This window comes from Topomyia yanbarensis, chromosome 2 (assembly GCF_030247195.1).
Source record: "Topomyia yanbarensis strain Yona2022 chromosome 2, ASM3024719v1, whole genome shotgun sequence".
NCBI lineage: Eukaryota > Metazoa > Arthropoda > Insecta > Diptera > Culicidae > Topomyia > Topomyia yanbarensis.
The window spans coordinates 416,353,327-416,372,865 of NC_080671.1; the positions used below are offsets into that span (position 1 = coordinate 416,353,327).

At 40.5% G+C, this 19,539-nt stretch overlaps 1 protein-coding gene across 3 annotated transcripts in view; it reads right to left on the reverse strand.

Annotated features, from left to right (window-relative positions):
* The window catches only part of LOC131685171 (protein tramtrack, beta isoform), a 108,952-nt gene that overhangs the window by 13,105 nt on the left and 76,308 nt on the right, over positions 1–19,539 (reverse strand). For 2 of the 3 annotated variants that reach the window (XM_058968692.1, XM_058968693.1), the window contains exon 4: positions 1,490–14,138. The exons of the other annotated variant lie outside the window; for it this stretch is intronic. In XM_058968692.1, the coding sequence (XP_058824675.1) occupies positions 12,727–14,138 (1,412 nt within the window). In that variant the 3' untranslated portion in view covers positions 1,490–12,726. Of the gene's footprint in view, positions 1–1,489; positions 14,139–19,539 lie in introns of those variants that run through there. 3 annotated transcript variants of the gene reach the window in all.

Below are 19,539 nucleotides of genomic sequence, written 5' to 3' on the forward strand. Positions count from 1 at the left end.
GAATCACCGAACTGAACTCGACAACTAGTTGGTTGGCTCGGTTTTGGGCGAGCTTCTCTCATCAGGGAATTCTCCGTCGGAGTAGGCTATCGTCCATCGTCGAGGACTAGACCAAGTAGTTCGCGAACAAGTCGGGAGCTCAACGAGGGGCACAAGGGAGTCGAGTCGTGGTGCTGAATGGTACAAGGGTACTGAAGGCCTTGGTAAATTAGACAATCTGATTGCCTTCGTAGGAAAAGAGCACTAAGTCTCGACCCACAGTTAGCTTTCCGACTGCCACGCAGAAACTGCTGGTGGATGGTCAAGAAAAGGTGGTGTGTCAAGGAGTGGTGCTGTAACCCTGCTAAAGAAACTAACTTCTAAGTAGGTGGATTAGAGTGGGTGCTATGTATATGAAAAACTTCTCCCCGAAGTAATGCCGTAAGGTAGTGCCGTGGAGGAATCAAGTTCTGGGCAAGAGCAGTGGTTTTAGCGGGTCGGGGGGGCCCAAACCCGTTCACTGCGACGATGGGTTTTGTACAGGGCTTTTTTGGAAGGTTTTTTTCTATTCCCCAAAAACACACATGCACTCACAGATATTTCCCGATCTCTACGAACTGAGTCGAATAGTATATGAGACTCGGCCCTTTGGGTCTCGGTTAGACAACCGGTTTTTGAAGCAATTGCATAACCTTTCTACATGAGAAAGGCAAAAAACAGTAGGAGATGCGTCTTATCGAGCTACGCAATTTTATCTCTAGCCAAGAACTCCTGGATGGAGCTTTAGCTTCTTTATTAAACATTCGACTTTATTGCCTTCGGCCCAATCTCCGTTCGGCCTACTGTACTAGTCACCTTCGGCTGTACACCTTTTTGGTATCGTACTCGCTTCTTTTGACTCTAGTTGTGAATTATCCGGGGAAATGTAGCAATCAGTTGTAGCAATGTTTCGTGAAAATGGAAAAAAAAGACAGCTCATGATTTAAAGAAGGAAAAAACAATACATTTTTCCAGAATTTCAATAACACATATATCATGCGATAAGCATTACGATACGTCATGGCACGAAATGGTTTTTACTGATGCTGCTAACTGCAGACGATTTAAAAATGTCAAGTTCGGAAGGTGTGCGATTTGTAAAATAAGGACCATGAGTATCTTAAACTATTTTCCATGCTACTGAAAATTTCTTTTATTAAATGTACAATTTTCAAAACAAAGCCTAAAAAATATATGGTTTTATATAAATTGCATGCTCTTCTTCATAGTTTTCATGATTGGTTTCGTGTAATCTTTCCGATTGATTTCACTTTTTGTTACGTGATTTTTTCATTTGAGCATTTACTTGATGAATTACGTACTTGAAATGAAAATAGTGAATGAGATCCAGATATCAACATTATTAATCGGTTGAATCCCCTTCTTTTACCAAAGTCGTCCGCCATTGCCATGGTCATCACAGGGAAAATAGTCAGGGGAAATGGTTCGATATGAATAAAAAGAGAATCAATTTTTTTAATGTACATTTTTCACTTTATTGAATCTTGCATTTTTCTGCTTACTCCTTCTCGTTTAAATATATATGTATATATTGTGTTGGGTGTCTGCGTGTAGTTTTGCATATATATTAATAGTAATAAAATATAATATTTTTATAATAATATATTCGATAAAGAATACAAAAATGATTATTAATTAGGCTACGATTAAAACATAGTAATTACTTTTTCCGTGTAACTTGATTTATTTTCTTTTTGCACTTCTTTGCTGCACTGCCTATCAATGCAGCAAGAGCACAGAGTTTGGAACCGAAACGATCTATAGTACTAGCAGTCAAATGTGAAACCGAGTGCAAAATGTGCGTTATTTTTTAACCTTTTCTCTAATTGTAGGTGGTGCTGCGGGTGAAAAAGTTATCTAAAAGATAAAAACAAATTGCTTGCTTGAATAAGATGTTTAAAAACAGCCTTTTGCTTGCTAAAAAAAATTCAACTACTTGACCTTCTAAGAATTATAGAGCAAAAAAAACAAAAAACTAAATAAAAACTGCTGCGGTGAAAACCTTAAACGTAAAATTGCACTATCTACCTTTGCATGACATTTGCTGTTATTATAGGTTAAAATTAACTGATTAGTGCGGAGGTGTGAGGATCGGTGCTCGCGAAAAATTAGAGCAAGTATAAAAATATTGCAGTACTTTTACCGTTTGCGGTTACTCCAATTCGTTAAAATATTTACACGTGTTCTAGTAGGAAAATAGTAAACAAAAAATGATACAACAAACATTTAAAATCCGACAATTAAAATTGCTTACACGACTAAAATGGTTTCCGATTAAATATTTTATGGTTTTCTTTATGTTAGATAATGAAGCTTTTTCTTATAAAAAGATATTTTGATTCTTTCTTCGATTAGCCCCCTACTTGGTATATAAATATTACTCTCTACACTACCATTCTATTGCCCTTAATTGATAACTTTTTGTTCCCGCCTAACGCCGTTCAAGTCTTTCCAAAATAGACTGTTTCTCGATTTTTTTTGCTTATACAGTGTTGGACTTTCGATTTGGGGATTTTTTGTTTCTCTTCGTTAAATTACTATCTCAGACTTTAAATTTTTAGGTTTTCCAACATGTTTCTGACTGTTTGTTGTTTAATTCACTTCGGAAGGGCTTTATAATAGCAGAAATGCATTTTTTTAAATTTTCAGAAATGTAGTAGTGGATAGCCTCCGAATTAAACGATTTAAGGTTCAAGTTACCTTTTTTAAGCATGTGTTAGAATTGAACGCTTGGTAGTGTGCGTAGGAAAATTTGTGTTCAGCTTTCCCACCGGATTATCCATTTAAACCTTTTTAAAACTCTAAAAGAAGAATATCAGTCGATTTATTAGATCATCACGATTCAATTCATGCAAAATACCTGCTGGAAAAACCATCGGCTTAGCTAAATGGTGCTTTTGAAAAAGTGGCTGTGGTTTTTTCATTGCGCAGTTGTGTTGCGTACCCCAGCTCGGTGTGGTAGTGTGATAAAAAATCACAGCCACTTTTTCAAAAGCACCATCCAGCTAAGCCGATGGTTTTTCCAGCAGGTATTTTGCATGAATTGAATCGTGATGACCTAATAAATCGACTGATATTCTTCTTTTAGAGTTTTGAAAAGGTTTAAATGGATAATCTGGTGGCAAAGCTGAACACAATTTTTCTTACGCATACTACCAAGCCTTGAGGTAACTTGAGCCTTAAAGGAAGAAAGTAATTATGTATTAGGACAACAAAAAATAGTACAAAATTAAACATAAGTCAATCACAGAATTTTGTTATGCTTCTGCCGCCATGTGACACGCACACACCGCCCCATGCGCTAGACGCGTCACGGTCGGTGTTTCAGAGTACGATTTCATTTTACTTTGAATTACAAATTTTCGGAGTAGGTAGTATGTAGTGGCCTTGGAGGCAAATTACAAAATATTTTTGTTTTATTCTGTTTTTTTGTATCTACTAAAATGTCCGTTTTAGTATTTTTATTGTTGTTGTGGTTAGAGTTCGTTTGGAAAGTAATGTTGCACTAAACGACATTTCAAAGAGGAAAGTGACAGTTTTCACGAAAGGGTTGTGGAGGGGGTTCAATAAATAATAAATCAGAGAAAGGCATGATTTACAAAGAAAAGAAAGGGAGATGGCAGAGATTTACAATAAATTGCCACAGGGCTTGGGATATGATTACACGGAGCAACTTGTTTCTTGGTTTTTGCAGAGAGGAACTAGCGTGCACTACAATTCTTTGAGGAATTTTCGCAGACGTTTTTCAGTGTACAAGACAATTGCAGGGATAGTGCCACGTTGTTACAACTGTCAATTTATATAAAGGTTCAATTTATATAAAGGTTCGCTCTCATTTTTTGGCAACTAGTCAGGCCACGAAGCCAGATTATGTTGACTACCCTCATTTTTCAATGAAACGTTAAAACATTCCCTCTTGAACATGACGCATTTTTCATGGAGCTTTAAAACCTGCGCATCGCGAAAATCCGGAATACTCGGTACGCTAAGTTAGCGAAATTATCGAATGTGGCCAAATCACAATGGATCGAGAGGAAATCGAAAGCCGGAAGCCGCAAAAATGATGAAAAGAGTGGCCAGCTGTTTCAACCGAAACCCCAACCTCGCAAGCAAGTTGGGACTTTATGCGGGAAACAACTGGACGGCTCGTTCCTGAGAATTCTCGCGAAAAACCAAAATTTATTTTGGATGTGCAATGAATGTGTCAAGCTGATGAAATTTGCTCGTTTCCACACCGTTTCTTAACTCGGGTGTGCTATCACTGCTATCGCTGAGAAAAATTTTGCGCATCGCTAGAAAAATACTACGAAAGGCCGAATCACATAAGGCCGAAGCACAAAAGGCCGAAAACCACAAATGGCCGAATCACATAAGGCCGAATCACAAAAGGCCGAATTACAAAAGGCCGAACTACAAAAGACCGAAGCACAAGATCAAATCGCTAAGGTCATTGTAGTAACCCATGGCGTTATTGATGAGCTATTGCATATCATATCATGAATTGAAAGCTGAAAACTGCTTTAATTTATTTTTGATTTAATTAAATTGAATTAATTTCAAAGGAACAGCTCATGTTAAAAAGAAAGAAAAATGCCCGAAAAGATCATATAATAATTAACATGGCAGAATTTCTAAAAATCTGTTCAACATTGATTGACCATTTTACGTTAAAATATGCACTATCCGCATTACATACTTTCTGATAAGGTCATTTCGGGCATTTTGTAGTAGATTAGAACGACGCTGGGGGTCATTAGTCAAAGGGTTATCCGGCCGAAGGACATATAGCCGAATAGTCATTAGGGCGGGGCACACTAGGTCGAATGCACCAAACAGGGTGAGAAATAAAGTCTTTGGAACTGAAAACAAGATTTAAACGAATGATCAGCTTTGAACAATTTGATTGGAACCTTTGAAAGAATTTGATTGGAACCATTGAAAATTATGTTTAGCATATTTACGTCATCTTTCTCGCTGTAAATATGCAGCGAATATCAAGATGCTGGGTCATTAGTCCGAAAGCCAGTAGGCCGAATGTGGTTTTGCCGAATACCGTTAGGCCGACTGGTACAAAAAGAATAACAAATATGTAGAGCGGTTGGAACTAAAAACTTTCAATGATGATATAGTAAATAATATCAGTTTGAGCGTAACTTTCCATACTACCTGTTATGTAGAATGTTAAACACGGCAAGTTGGTCGCTGTTCCACATGCTACTGCTTACATTAAGCCTAATATGGTTCCCATAATAACTAACTCGAGACAGAACACAATGAAGTTATTCCACGAAGTTGCCAAAAAGCGGGGTCTCCAAAATGTCGATGTACCTTTTCAGAATGGTAAATATGTAGATCGGTTGGAACTGGAAACATTCTAAGAAGAGTGATTTTCTACGATTTTTTCAATAGAATAATAATGTTTGGAATATTTACGACACTTTTCTCGTTGCATATTTGCCGCTTTACTGGAATAAATAAACAACACGAAGCCTTGCTTGCGGTTTTATGTGATTCGGCCTTTTGCGATTGGTCCTTTTCGGGTTTCGGCCTTTTGTGGTAGGTTAGAACATCTTCGGCCTTTTGTGTTTCGGCTTTTTGTGATTTGGCCTTTTGTACCGCTCCCAGAAAAAAAATCTACAGCCAGGGATGCCATTATGCCAGATTTATCTGGCACAGCCAGAGGTTTTGACAGCTTCCAGACAAAAAGAGAAATCTCTCATTCTGCCAGATTTTTAAGTTTTAGAAGCTGCTACATACACATTTTGGATATTTGGGTAATTATGTCCCACATTTTACAAAAATCGATTCTATGAAAACTAAAATGTATGCCTAATTTCGATGACTGGATGTGGTCGCTGTCAAGTGCCAGATTTTGCCAGACATTTTTAGCTGAACTGCCAGATTTTCTTCGAAAAATAGTGGCAACCCTGTCTACAGCTACACCAGTGTGGCTGAATCCGGGAACCGCTCAACTACATCAGAAATATCGTCGCGAGGATGGGCCTGATCCGTACAATATTCATGCTGGCGTTTGAAAGCTAGTCGATAATAGCAACTTTGTAATGGTTTAACCTCTCATGCCGTTGCTTTGCTTGTATCTTGCACGCTTTCATCCCAGCGTTAGAAAGAAGACCGCCGAAAAATGTCCAAAGAAGGACTAAAGTGGAATAATTGGAGATAAAAGTTGTTCGGCTTGTTAAAAAAGGTACTGACGACAGCATTTTGACTTCGAATTCTTCTAATTTGAGGTTGACCCAAAGTACCGCGATACAGCTGGTAACCCTGACCCATGACCGCAAAGCAGAACAGTTCAGAAAATTTGATGATAGCCGTACCCAGATCATATGGTGCCCGCCCCACAGATTTTCCTCCGCCGTCAGATAAAGTATGCAATCCGCTAATGCAACTCGGCCCGTCATTGACTCTATCGAGGACTCCGCGATTTCAAGCTACACCGCCATTGACGAGTGTCGATGTTGAGCGTATATTAAAACGCAATGCAGTTGGGTTTATGGAAGCCCTAAAACACCCTAGCCACAGTCGAGCCTTTGCCGACAGCATTCAGCAGCCGTTCCGGTCCTCTGTGCGTGGCTGGTGACGGGGTCTTCCGAGCCGCCATTTTCGACACGTATTCTACAAATTGGAACGATACAATGGTTGAATCTTTTTACGCTTCCAGCTTATCGTCTGACTTTCACCGTAAGCTACTACCTTTCTGTTCCTAGATCTCGATCCCTCCGCCACAATCAAGCTATTACAACGAACAATCATAAATCGTCCCGTTCCTGTGTGAGGGATGGATGAAAGGGTCTTCCTACCCGCCACAAATACATTTGCTCCGAACACTTCAAGCGCTGATGTATTCTTCGCTTCAAGTAATTTGACTTTTTCCCCGACTTCTCTTGACCAGCAGTCAACCATTTCTCTCCCCGACGACAATCGTCCTATTATGGGGCGCAACGCAGCTAATACGGGATGCCTTGAATCCCCCGCCACAGTCGACCCATTCCGATACTGTTCGTTGGATTGGTTGAAGGATCTTCGAACGCGCTCAAAACGGAAACGTTGCTACGCTCTCCGTTGTTACTAAAGTCGACGGCACTTCATTCGAACCTGACCCGTTATCCAACAGCATCGAAATTTATTACCAGAACGTCGGTGACTTGAATTCATCTATGGAGAGCTCGCGACCAAATGTTTGGTTCAGCATTTGATGCCTATCGCGGTGACCGCAACGTCTTCAACAGTAGTAAGACATCGGGTGGTGGTGTACTTATCGCAGTTCATCGTGTTATAAAGCCCGAGTGATCAAGGGCGACCGGTGTGGTTATTAGTGAAACTTACCGATCGCAATGTGGTTACATGATGTCGTGTATTTTCCACCGAATAGAATTCGTGATTCCAGCCCGATCGATGTACATCTTTCTTACATTCTTATTCAGGGCGACTTTGACTTATCTGGATTAATGTGGTGGCAAGCAACTTATGAATTTTTACGAAGGGATATCTTATGAATTTTTACGATGGGATGTGCTTAACAACGATGCCAATTGTATTCCGGACAGCTAAAGTAGCGCCACTCTTCGGCATATCAACAATGTCAACGAGAATGGATGTACATTGGACCTCTGCTTTGTAAGTGCCTGAGATGACGCTCCGTACTGCGGCACTGCTCTGGCTCCTTTAGGTCAACATGTGCGTCATCATTCCTCTATACATATAGTGCTAGCTGGTAACCTAAGAGTGAACTTTGAAGACGTCACAGACTTTATCATGCACGCCGCCTACGACAGCTTCGTTAGCACTCTGTTAGATATAAATTGGGACCTTACTTACACCAGATCGATTAGTTTACGAATAACATCTCCGTACCTTGTTTTTCACAGGATATGACGGCTTCATCGACGTAGATAACGAAGTTGATGTTTTTGTTCCCATTTTGCATAAGGTGCAGACATGAATTGTTATAAAACTTCCAAAATTAAAGGTTTTTTTTATTTCGATTATAGAGGTTTTAACCTTAAGGTCATTCGCCTCTTCGGGTTAGAAAAATCTCTTATGAAAAATTTCTAACCCTATGTGCGGGGTCGGGACTCGAACCCAGGTGCGCTGCGTACAAGGCAATCGATTTACCAACTACGCTACGCCCACCCCTAAATTAAAGGTTCTTGAGTACATATTAGACGATTCGCATCCATGTGCGGGTTGCAGAAAGCCGTAAAAGTTACATGAGAACCGGGTTAACTGACTCTGGTCTGGTGGTACGTCACTACCCTCAAACCAGTCGTCATCCGTTCAAGTCCCAATCAGTATTCCAGCGTCAGTAGAATAATAACACGGGCTTCGTAAATTCCTGTACACAAGAATCGGCTACATAGTTAAATTTCGTAAATGGCATGTAGTACTACAGATAACCGATGTTTAGGCTCGATTCGAAATGTGTGTAAATACCCGCTACTGAAATTCCGAATAAATCAGACGTCTGAAACACGTTTGGCAAATGTTTATAGGTGGCGCAAAAGAGTAGCAAACTGTTTCGTAGATGGCAATAGTGAAACGCTGAGTGCCATCGTTTATCAATTTGAAAATTTACAGAGGTTTTTAAGGAAATTTTGTTATAGCCAAAATATGTTATCTGTGGTAGTATCAACACATTTTTTGACTGAAACATGTATATCGTTTTTTGCGGTAGAATTAGCAGTTTTCTGTTGCTGACTACAGACAGAAGAATACGCTGTGTAGCACCAAGATGGAGAAAAAGGTGGAAACATTTGACACTTTTGAGTGTATTAGTATTATACTTGCATAATTAAGCATGGCGGCCGGAGCCCTTGAAGTAAACATAAACTTCCGAACGAGCTTTCTGATTCTTTGGCACACGACGAAAAGTGAGAAAAATACGAGCTTCACCTCGGATCTACCGATTACCACTTATGGACACTTTTTACCTCGAAAAAAACCGATTAAATTAAATTAAATTAAATGACCGAACCGAAACAAAACTAATGGTAACCGAAAGGCCCACTACGTCATTTGTTTGTGCTTTTCTTCTTCATATCCTCTTGGTTTTTCGGCTTCATCAAAGAAAAATGACAACCGCGCTCACACAGAAAAAAATGTCCGTCTTGGTGCAGCACGTCATCGGCAAAGGTTATGTTTGTAACTCGTGAGGGTAACAATTTAGAGCTGGGTGGAAAGATACCTATTGTTGTGTATACAATCCATAGAGTGTATTTGTTTACACAACATTATGCTCGCCGCTGTTGTGTACCGTTGACATTAAGTCGTAAACATCTGTTCATTTCGCATTTGTGAACGGTTTTGTTCGTGCAGATAGGTGTAGTAATTTTGAACATTTGTATATAAGTAATATAGGGTTTAGGCAGGTCACCACTCTTCTCTCTCTGCAATAGTTTGCTGACTATGCTGTACCAAAGCGATGACAGTAATACGGCGGTACAGGCTTTTGTGTGTTTTTGGTCGAGCAGGAATGCGGCCATCGTGGACAGCGAGCGACGAATAACTCCGACGGTAGTAAAAGGACGCCCAAAATAAATCCTTTTTTGAGACAGTTTTCCATGTGAAATGCGCGCGTTCGACGTCCAGTGGTCCGGTTACATGTGTAGCGCAGGACCGCCGTAGTGGAACGCTAATCGCGAAGGAGCCACTCGCGTTCCCGGCTAATTGTGAAGGATCCGAAGCATCGTCGGTTCTCACTATGGAGGATCAATCAAACGAGCAAAGCTCTCCTTCGCAGTTGATCGCCAAGGAGAATGAAAGAGGGTGGACAAAGGTTCCCCCTGGGAAGTTCATCGCTGTAACTTCCGGGGTCATTTACGGCGAGCAGACGACCCGCTGATATTTCGCCACCGTCCCTAGGAGGGTTCCAACAAAGGGGCATAGCTCTCTTCCCTAACTAATTGCAAATGACCGCTATCGGAGCAGCAAACAATAAACCAAGGAGAACTCGGCCGTTGCTATCCCGGCCGGTTGACACTTAATTTTGTTCTACCGAATCCCAGCTTTTTTCACAACTTTTACGGAGTTTTGCACAGCCGAGCACTCAGCTAACAGAGCTTTTACCGAGATCACAGTAGAAGTGACGTTTGTTTTGCTGAAACTCGGAAAATATATCGCTGAAGCAAATTAAAGCCACAGCCTGTTCAGCTGTGCAGAAATTACCGAACTGAATTGAGTGTGTTGGACATGACCACCCGCATTTCCGTCCAACAGTAGCAGATAAAGTCGGTAAAGTTTACATTAGTTTGGTGTGTGTGTGTGTGTGTGTGTGTGAAAATCCTCGTCTGGTAGAAGCACCTAGACCGCCCTGTCAATAAGGGTCTGCTGAACAGGTGGGGGGAGCCCTACTTACAGGTTGTAAAGAAATTTTGTGCTGGTGGTCTCAGCGAATCACTTGGTTTGGTTTAGCTGTCATACACTTCCGGGTGAACCTTTTGACGTCTTCGTTTTACCAAGAGTCAGATAGCGAAATGATTGCATACTTATCAGCTAAAATAAAAATCTGAGCAATAGACGTGTTTATTATCCTGTAGTAGAAATTTTTCGTGCAAAAGTGGTGGTCCAACCTTTTGCAGAAAACAGGCCTTTTGCGACCTTCAACTTTGTGTAAAAATAACGGGAATCGCCTCATGAGTTTCTCTCACTCCTCTATCATTCATCTATAATAGTAAGAGAGTCCAGAGTCAAATCTCCTTCTAATCCAGATTTAAGATTGATGGCCAAAATCCGACAGACTGTTGAACGAAACCAGCAACCATGCAGTATTATTACGACTGAATTTTTTATTGCCAGTTTACATTAGGCATGAATCCCCGATTACATACGGAAAACATGCCATTTGAGCCAATATATTCTGATTCTATACGTGCTGGTTGTAATCTGTTGGTACCAGCATAATTTAAACGCATATACTGGCTGCTGGCTACAGCAAATGACAACCAACAACATTGTCCTACATCAGCTTATCGAACAACTGCACCAACTCAGACACGTGCGTCTCCTCTTGCAAGCTGCAAATTCAACGTTTTGTTCACGTGAAACTTTTCTAGACCACAACCGATCCGATCGATTCCACTGCTTGCTGTTACCCTGTCGCCAAAAATGGTAAAGATCAGATTATTCGCTTGAAAAATGCATGTCGCATGATGGCCGCTTGGTTCCCAACTTGTACATCCGCGTGGTAGATTCCGGTAAAACAAATTGTGACGAAAATCGCTTATTTTGGACAACCCAATTGGCTCTTACTAATCTAATGGTTAAGCGAATTCGATAATACAATAAACTCTCGGCATACCCAAAACCCCTTTGCAAGTAGAAATGGTCGCAGATCGTAGAAAAACAGAAAATGCAACAACGCGATGATTAGCGAAAACAATCGATTGGTTGTTGATATTAGCTAACTCCCACAATCAAATCAATGTCGATGCCATGTCAAAAAATACTTTATAGTTAGTAATACATCCTGAATGTGAGAAATATCCTACATACGGGAAACATGAAGAAATCCAACTGAGCTCTACATATTTGAAAAAGAGACCAACCCCAACCTTGGAACAAACTCGGAAATTTTTCCAGTTATTAGAAAATGCGGGACTAACAGCCCTACACCCAGGTAAGATTTCCTCTCAACCACAGTAAGGTTACTGCAATACCAGTCCAGATATTTCCAGAATCGCTTTTTCTGCAAAAAAAAACAGCATTTGTCGCACCGTGTAATCAATTGCTAACGAAAGGGGTAAGATTTTGCGTGATAAAAATAATTAACATCTTATGCAAGACTTGGTTGTGACTGTCGGACTGAAATCCGGGACATCGTCAACCGTCTCTGATTGATAGTGGTGGTGCTGGAGGTGGGTGAGAAGGTTAAAAAAAACCCAATTGCATTCTCGGCACTTGGGTGGTTCAACGGTTCATTAAATATTTGCTTTCTCCTGTTTTTTTTTCTTAAGCCGATAGTTGTTTTCGATTTAACGTTTTTATTGTACTACACTTTTTGTTGTTGTTGTTGTTGAATGCAAACATTTTGTCGTTCGATTCAATCGAGGGAGGTCGGTTACTCCCCGCGGATTTCCTCAAATTGAATTATAAAATGGGAAGACTTGCGTGAATTGGTTGTTGTTTCCATATGTATGTACTTTGTATGTCTAAGTGTTTTGTGTGGATTCTGTTTCCATCGGTGTTTATCATTAACAATAAAATATTACAAGGTAAAGGTAATCAGCCAAAAAAATGTTACACTAAATATGTAAATGTTAGGACACTTGTGTTCTCCTTCAGAGAAGGCACTTTTTCTCTTGCTTGCTTCCGTCGCGACGCGCATATTACCTCATTCTTACCTTAAGTGCGCGCCTGTAGGGCGCATGTGCTTGCTTCTTGCTATACAATTCCAAATATATTAAAATTACAAATACCCTTTTAAAGGAATGATTAACGATCTCGGTCAGCGAAAAAAATAATTAAATAAACAACAGAACATAAAATAAAACAGTTATTGCAGCTTCTCTTTCTCTCTTTCCCTCTTTCTTTGTCATCTCCATCTTCCCCTGCCAAGTCCGTTTTGTGCCATCCGACTGCTGGATATACTTTAGTGTTAGTAGCCTCTTGTTGTGTGTTCTCGTGTACGGGTGACCCCTAGTCCACCCCGGGGTAGTGTGAGGTAAAGTCCTATTACTGACTAACGGTAGCCACTGCTACTGAGCCCGCTCCACTGCTGGCTAGTGTCGTCGAGCTCGGCGATGTGACGGTGCTGGACGATACCGAACCACCGGACGGGGAGGTCGCTCCGGGCGACGAAGAAGTTGGTTTCTCCTGAAACTCCTTTTTGATACTGATGGTACCGGATTGGCTTCCGGTGGAGGTGGGTGCAGGTGATGTCGTAGACGAGGAAGCACTTTGGCCGCCGATCGACGGAAACAAAATCCGTATGCCGGATCCGGTGCTGGAGGCTGTAGCTGCTGCTGCTGTAGCAGCACTCTTAGGCTGCAGACCAACGGCGTTCGCAACGGCATTGATGATGGCTGCATTCGTAAAACTGCTGGCCGAAGTCGTCGGTACCGGGGTGGTCGATCCGTTTGTACTGCTATTGCTGTTGGTGTTCATCAACGCGGGGGTCACATCCGAACCGCTGGGATTATGCTGGGCAAATTCCGTCTTGTGAATGATCTTCACATGCGCTGTCATGTTATCCTTGCGGGTGAACTCCTTGAAACAGTACGGACAAGGGTATACTTTGACATTTCGCTTGTGCGATGTCACGTAATGCCGGCAGAAGTTGCTAATGTGGGTGTAGACTCGGGAGCATACCTTACATCGGTACACGTGGTCTCCCTCTTTGGTACAAAAATCCCGCACGCTTCCTTCGGTATCGTCGATCACAGTGTACTTGTGCGTCCGGCTACTCCCCTCACCACCGGAACCAGCCTTTGTCGAGGGTGAATTCGAACACGATCGAGTAGTTGGTGAGTTCATCACATTGTTCGAGTACATATCGAACAGGTCCGATGTGTTCAAACCGGATAGGACATTCGATATTTGAAGCCCACCGGACACCACACCAGCTGATCCGCTGGTCGAAGTCGAGATCAAACTATCATTCAGATTGTTGTTCAGGTTGTTCAGAATCGTCTGCGTCGCAGTGATACCGTTCTGTGACTTTCCCATCAAGCGGGGACGTTTGTGAAGCTTTGGTAAGGATTTTGTGCCGAGGAAACCGACAGCTGCTGCTGCAGCTGCCGCTGCGCTCGACGACAGCGGGGCCAGCTTGGGCAGCTGTGTGTTCAACAGCGACATCGTCGGTACCACGTTGATTAGCGGCATTCGCCCCCCGGAACTGTTGGTTGGTGTACCCGGTTTGGCCTGCAGTGGCGGAGGAAAGCTGCTAGACGTCGAATCGACCGCTCCGCTGTCCGACTTGGGATCGTACTTGAACTCCACCGGTTCGTCGTACTCGTCCAGCAGCATCTGCGGTTCCATGTAGCTCGAGTTGAGCTCTCGTTCCTCGTCCGAGTCGTCGTTCTCTTCCTCCTCGTCGTCGTCCATTGGATCGCAGGGATCGTCCTCGTTGAAGGAATCTTTGGAATCTACAACGATACAAGAACGGAAAAAGATGGTACACGTGACTCTCGTTTGTTTCGATTAGCGCCCAGTGTGTGGGGGCAAGTGTGTGTAAAATGAACTAATTCCAATTTCCCAGGCCGCATTTCAGCAAAAAATTAATGAGATTGTTTTTTTTTTTTTTGATTTCTGGTAAGAAATATTTTTGTATGTTTCCAACACCAACAGTAAATTATTAGACACATTTTTTTTAGATGATACTTATTTTTTTTACATATTCTGTACAAAGGTGAGCTGATTTTTGCTCGTTGAAGCAGAACTCAGGAAAAGCTAAAAGGGATTATTTCCTCCAGAGATTGCATTTGGGTTTTCTGCTTTTGAGTACATTTGATCATTGTTTTTTGTTTCGGATATGGCCGTTTTTACCACTCACACGATTGGATTATTTACAGTCGGCAAACGATTGCCGGAGATGTTGCGATCTTTGCTTTTCTTGATTTTGAATGGCTGTTGTTTGTATAGGGTTTGGATGGGATGGAACCGAGTCTACTATATAGTTACAGCTGTTGTGCGCGCAATTGTCTCATGTGTATAAGATATCCTAGAGGCTATCGGACAATTACTAGTATAACGGTAGTATATGCTTTGTATAAACCCAATAGAGTAGGTAGGTGTAATTATGACGAATTTAAGTATCCAATAGAACAGGTTTGCTCTAGTACCATTGAACCCAAATTTTTTCAACAAAGAACAGTTGATTATGATTCGATAGAGACTTCTTCTTACTGTCCGTATCGATGTGCATTCTGCAGACACATACTGTTGATATGGTAGGCGAAAAACGAATGGTACCACATGAAGGGCAGCCGTAACTTTATTTATCACTTCTCGGCTGTCTTATAAATTAGTCTTATTCAATCAGAGAACATTGCGAAATGATTTAAAAAAAATATTTTTTTGTTATAGTAATTGTACATACTACAGAATTAGTTTGACACTAGGAGTGCATATTTGCAATCAGATGGTGCAAAGATCTAGTTCTGTACAACACAAGTGTTATTAGCGTTCAAAAACTGACGCTCCACTAAACTGATATTTTGAAACGGGCCCCAATATTGAAAACTTAAATCAATTCTACATTAGAAAAATAAACTCGTTTTCCCAGTTTTTTTTTTCCGAAATCCGGGTAATAGTAAATGTAAATTCCAGGGACTCGGGAATCCCAGGAAATGCAAAACATTCGGTATTGCCTGGAATTAAATTCCCATGTTGGAAACTCTAAACAAAGCTCATGCACTTGCGTGACATCGCTAATGAAGTTTTTTTTTCGTCAGCCTCTGTCTGTCACCGATGCCAGAGAGGTGACTCCACCATCTGGATTCGGACTAGATATCGAGTTAGTGAACAGTTGTTTAGTTGTAAACAGAAGAAGCGCTGCCCTTTCAGGATAAGCGTCTATGTAGTGCTAAGTTAGCGACAGATACCTACTAATGAAACGAAGTCGAAACGCACATTGAATGAAATTGATGAAAAAGGTTGTAATCTTTTATGAAATCGTTAATTATCATAGGAGATTTTACCATGATCATGAATTGTTCCTTTAAGTTTAAACCACAGGCTAACAGATATAACACTAAGAACAATTTAAAAAAAATTTAAATCCTCTCAGTGATAGTCTGTCCGAACCCGTACATGCAACTTGCCATTGCACGTGGCGATTTTCTTTGAGGCGGGGAAATATTTGCTTTCGCACCAACTGTATCTAGGAGATCATTCATATCTCTCTCGTCATCGCACACGTCCGTGTCATCATCGTGGCTACTATATTGATGTTCGCGATCAGGTGTTCTATCTAACTTCTTTCCCTTACCGAGTTGCGAGTGTGAAACCTCTGTCGTTGGTAGTAGCTTCCACACGTATGGTATTCACTGTTGAGTTTGTGGTACTTGACGCTTTGACAACCATTTGTGGTTCAGGTAATGGTATTGGAAACTGGGTGTTGGCATTTATTACTGTAATTAGTTTTCCTCAGTGGTTTCTTGACAGGGTTATCCGTAATATGCCGTTTTTTCACAGAACTGGCACGTTTTAGTTAGCCCTTGATAAGTACGTAGAGTTGGTTGTGTAATGGTACCACTTTGTGTTTTGTACTATACCTGGACAGTACTTTCTCTACGTGTCTTCCACTTATTCGAAATGTTACATGAATTTTTTAATTACCACTCTGTAAGTAATTGGTAGCAGATCATGAAATTTGACTTCGATGTTGCCATTAACCCCTTTCTGTCCATGTCTTTGTGGACAATAACGTTTTTAAACAGCTATAACTTTTACTTAAGACAGGGTTTGCTCACAAAAACAAGTAAGGCTAATAAATGTGACTATTGTCTTTCATTTGAGTTATAACAGTTACAAGGATCAGCTCTAGAACTGAAGGTATTGCAATTAGTCTGAGTGAATTTCAATGGAGCTGTGCTGCTAGAAACAGTTTACGTTAATGACGGAAAATGATTTTTTCATATATCTACGTTATGTTGCAATATTATTAAAAACTGATAAAATTTATCAATTTAGACTGTCTTTGACTACATTCTCCAGTCAATTGGACTATTGTAAATATTCTAGGAGAATTGTATTGAGCATTGGAAGGTAAAAGTTGAGCAGCTTCTTGCACTGCGAGGAAAGCATCAATATTTATGAAAAAAGGCTATTCGTGTTTCTTGATCACATCGTTTTCAAGGAAAAATAGTTTTAAAACCCTACATGCACTAGAAAAAGGTGGGCATGAAAGGGTTAAACCGGTTTTCATAGCTAGGTAGTCGGGCAGTATCTCTCCAAGATAATCTACGAAGCGCGAAACGTAAAAAGCGACGCTGAACGATCTCTATTCTCTCAACGCCGTTATTGTAGTTTGGGCTCCACATTTCAGAGCAATATTCTAGGATTGATCGCGATAAAGAGCAATAGAGCGATTTGAGACAATAGATATCCGCAAAATTGTTGGCTATCTTGAAGATATATCCCAATGCTCCTCCACTTCAATTGAACGAATTATACTAAAAATCTTGAGATCATCCGCGAAGGACTATCGTGAAGTCTTCAGAAGTAGAAGTAGATGTACATCAACGGTCCCAAGTGGCTTCCTTGAGGTATTCCTGACGTAGAAATAAAGGTGGGGGCCTGACAATCTCCTATGATAACTGCTATCTCTCGGTCTGTGAGGTAAGATCGGAACCTCTGCAAAACACTACCATTTATTCTAAATCTCTCGATTTTTGCTATTGCGATCTCATGATTTACCTTAAGGGAAGCGGCAGATAAGTCTGTATATAGTACGACGTTCCATACTTCCCGTTATCTAGGATGTTAAACACGGCAGATTAGACACAGTTGACCGTTCGGAAGTGAAGCCGTGTTGATCGTCGCGTAGATACTGCTTACAGTGAGTCGGAAGATGTTTCATAATCACCAGCTCAAACAACTTCGAAACAGCACTCAATGAAGTTATTCCATGATCGGGAACATTTTCGCGTATTTCCAGCAAGTTCCTTTAACAATAGTTGATCGAAAGATATGAAAAAGCGGAGTAATCAAAGCTTCGATATACCTTTGCAGGATAACAGAGGGGAACCCTCCGTTATCGGGTACCGGATTGAAAGATGACTTAGGCCGAGAGGAAGCTCTGGTAATCATCGTTGCATCGACATTGGCTTGGCCTACAATAGAGCTCTGTTAGCAGCGAATTCGATTTGCTCACTAGTTAGTGCCTCATCTGTGGAAATTGCTCACCGCCAGTGAATAAGCAGCGACAGTGTTGCATGCGGCATCGGCTTCGAACGGAAAGCGAAACTTTGATTGCACAGCAACTGTAGCGTAATCGATCAATCGTTCACAAATTTCGACGTCATCAAATGTTTATCATACCGTAGAATGTGTAGACCAATCCGTGAATAACGCTACGAGTATTCTATGCTTTGAAGTCGTTTCTGTCTCTATGATTTAACAATTTTGAATAAATGATATCACGCTTAATGTATAAGAACAGAAAGTCAAAATTAATTTCCAACCATTCGTGAAAATCATATAAATAAATACTAAATCTAACACCTCCACCATCGCACACCAAGCTACTTCACTGGATAGTGGCTTATACAGTTGTTTAGTTTAGTCTGCCAATATACTACTATAAAAGCATATCTGGCTTTTCGTCGATTTCCTTAAAAATGTACCAATCGTCATATTTGTATCATCTTTAATATTTCAATATTTGTTCCGAAATGGTATAAGAAAAATTACAAACATTGTATGGCTCATGTGAAAAATAAAGACAAAACAGCCCTATCGCTAGATTACAAGAACTTAAAAACCTAAGAGATTGTTCTAACCCGAAGAGGCGAATGGCCTTAAAGTTAAAACCTCTATAATCGAAATAAAAAAAAAGGACTTAAAGATCTATAGAACATAGAAAAGATTCTATTATATTAAAACACCCTGTATAACAATTGTATCGAAGTTTGCACGCAAGACCCGTATAGCGTTTGCTGGTCGATCGTAGCCGCCGGCTAATGGCAAGTTTCTACTTGCTGGTCATGGTGTTCCTAAAACCGTTATTAACAAAAAAATGACCATAAACTTGTCATACGGCATTCGAAAGATACAGTATCCAAGTATCTTCTCAGTGAATTTCAAAATGATCCATCGAGAGATTCGAGAGAAATTGCAATTTGAAGTTTTATGACACGTTTTATAAGACTACCAGCAAACATCCATGGGTTTGGCCCTATCTCTATAAACAAAAAAATATTTGTCTACTTATTTAGTGCATGGCATTCGAAAGATATAGTTATCAAGTATATCTCCTGCAAGTTTGAAAATATTTCATTGACGGAATCGAAATTTATAACGATTTGGATGTGGTATGCGGTCATAGATAGGTTTTCTACCAGACTTCAAGCGTGAATCCATGTTTGTTCATTGACTATTTAGATCGTTTATACGTGTCGCGGTTTTTAAAGGAAAACCTTACCATTTAATTACATAAATATAATGTACAAAAGGTGTTATTTATGTGGTGCACTGAAAAAATATGAAAATAGGGTTGTCTACCAAACGTTTAATATAATGTGTAAATTAAAAAAAATGGATAAGCGTCGGAATGTTTACTTCAAAAGGCCATACCTCAATGGCTTGTTGACCGATTCTAATTATTTTTTCATTATTGAACAAGTAGACGTTTCATCGTTAATTTTCATTAAGAATATAAAATAGAGTTGCCTACTTCAAACAATAGACAACATAATTATCCTCAACTATATGTATTATCACTATTTATGAAACGTGTCATAAAACTTCAAATTGCAATTTCTCACGAATCTCTCGATGGATCATTTTGAAATTCACTGAGAAGATGCTTGGATACTGTATCTT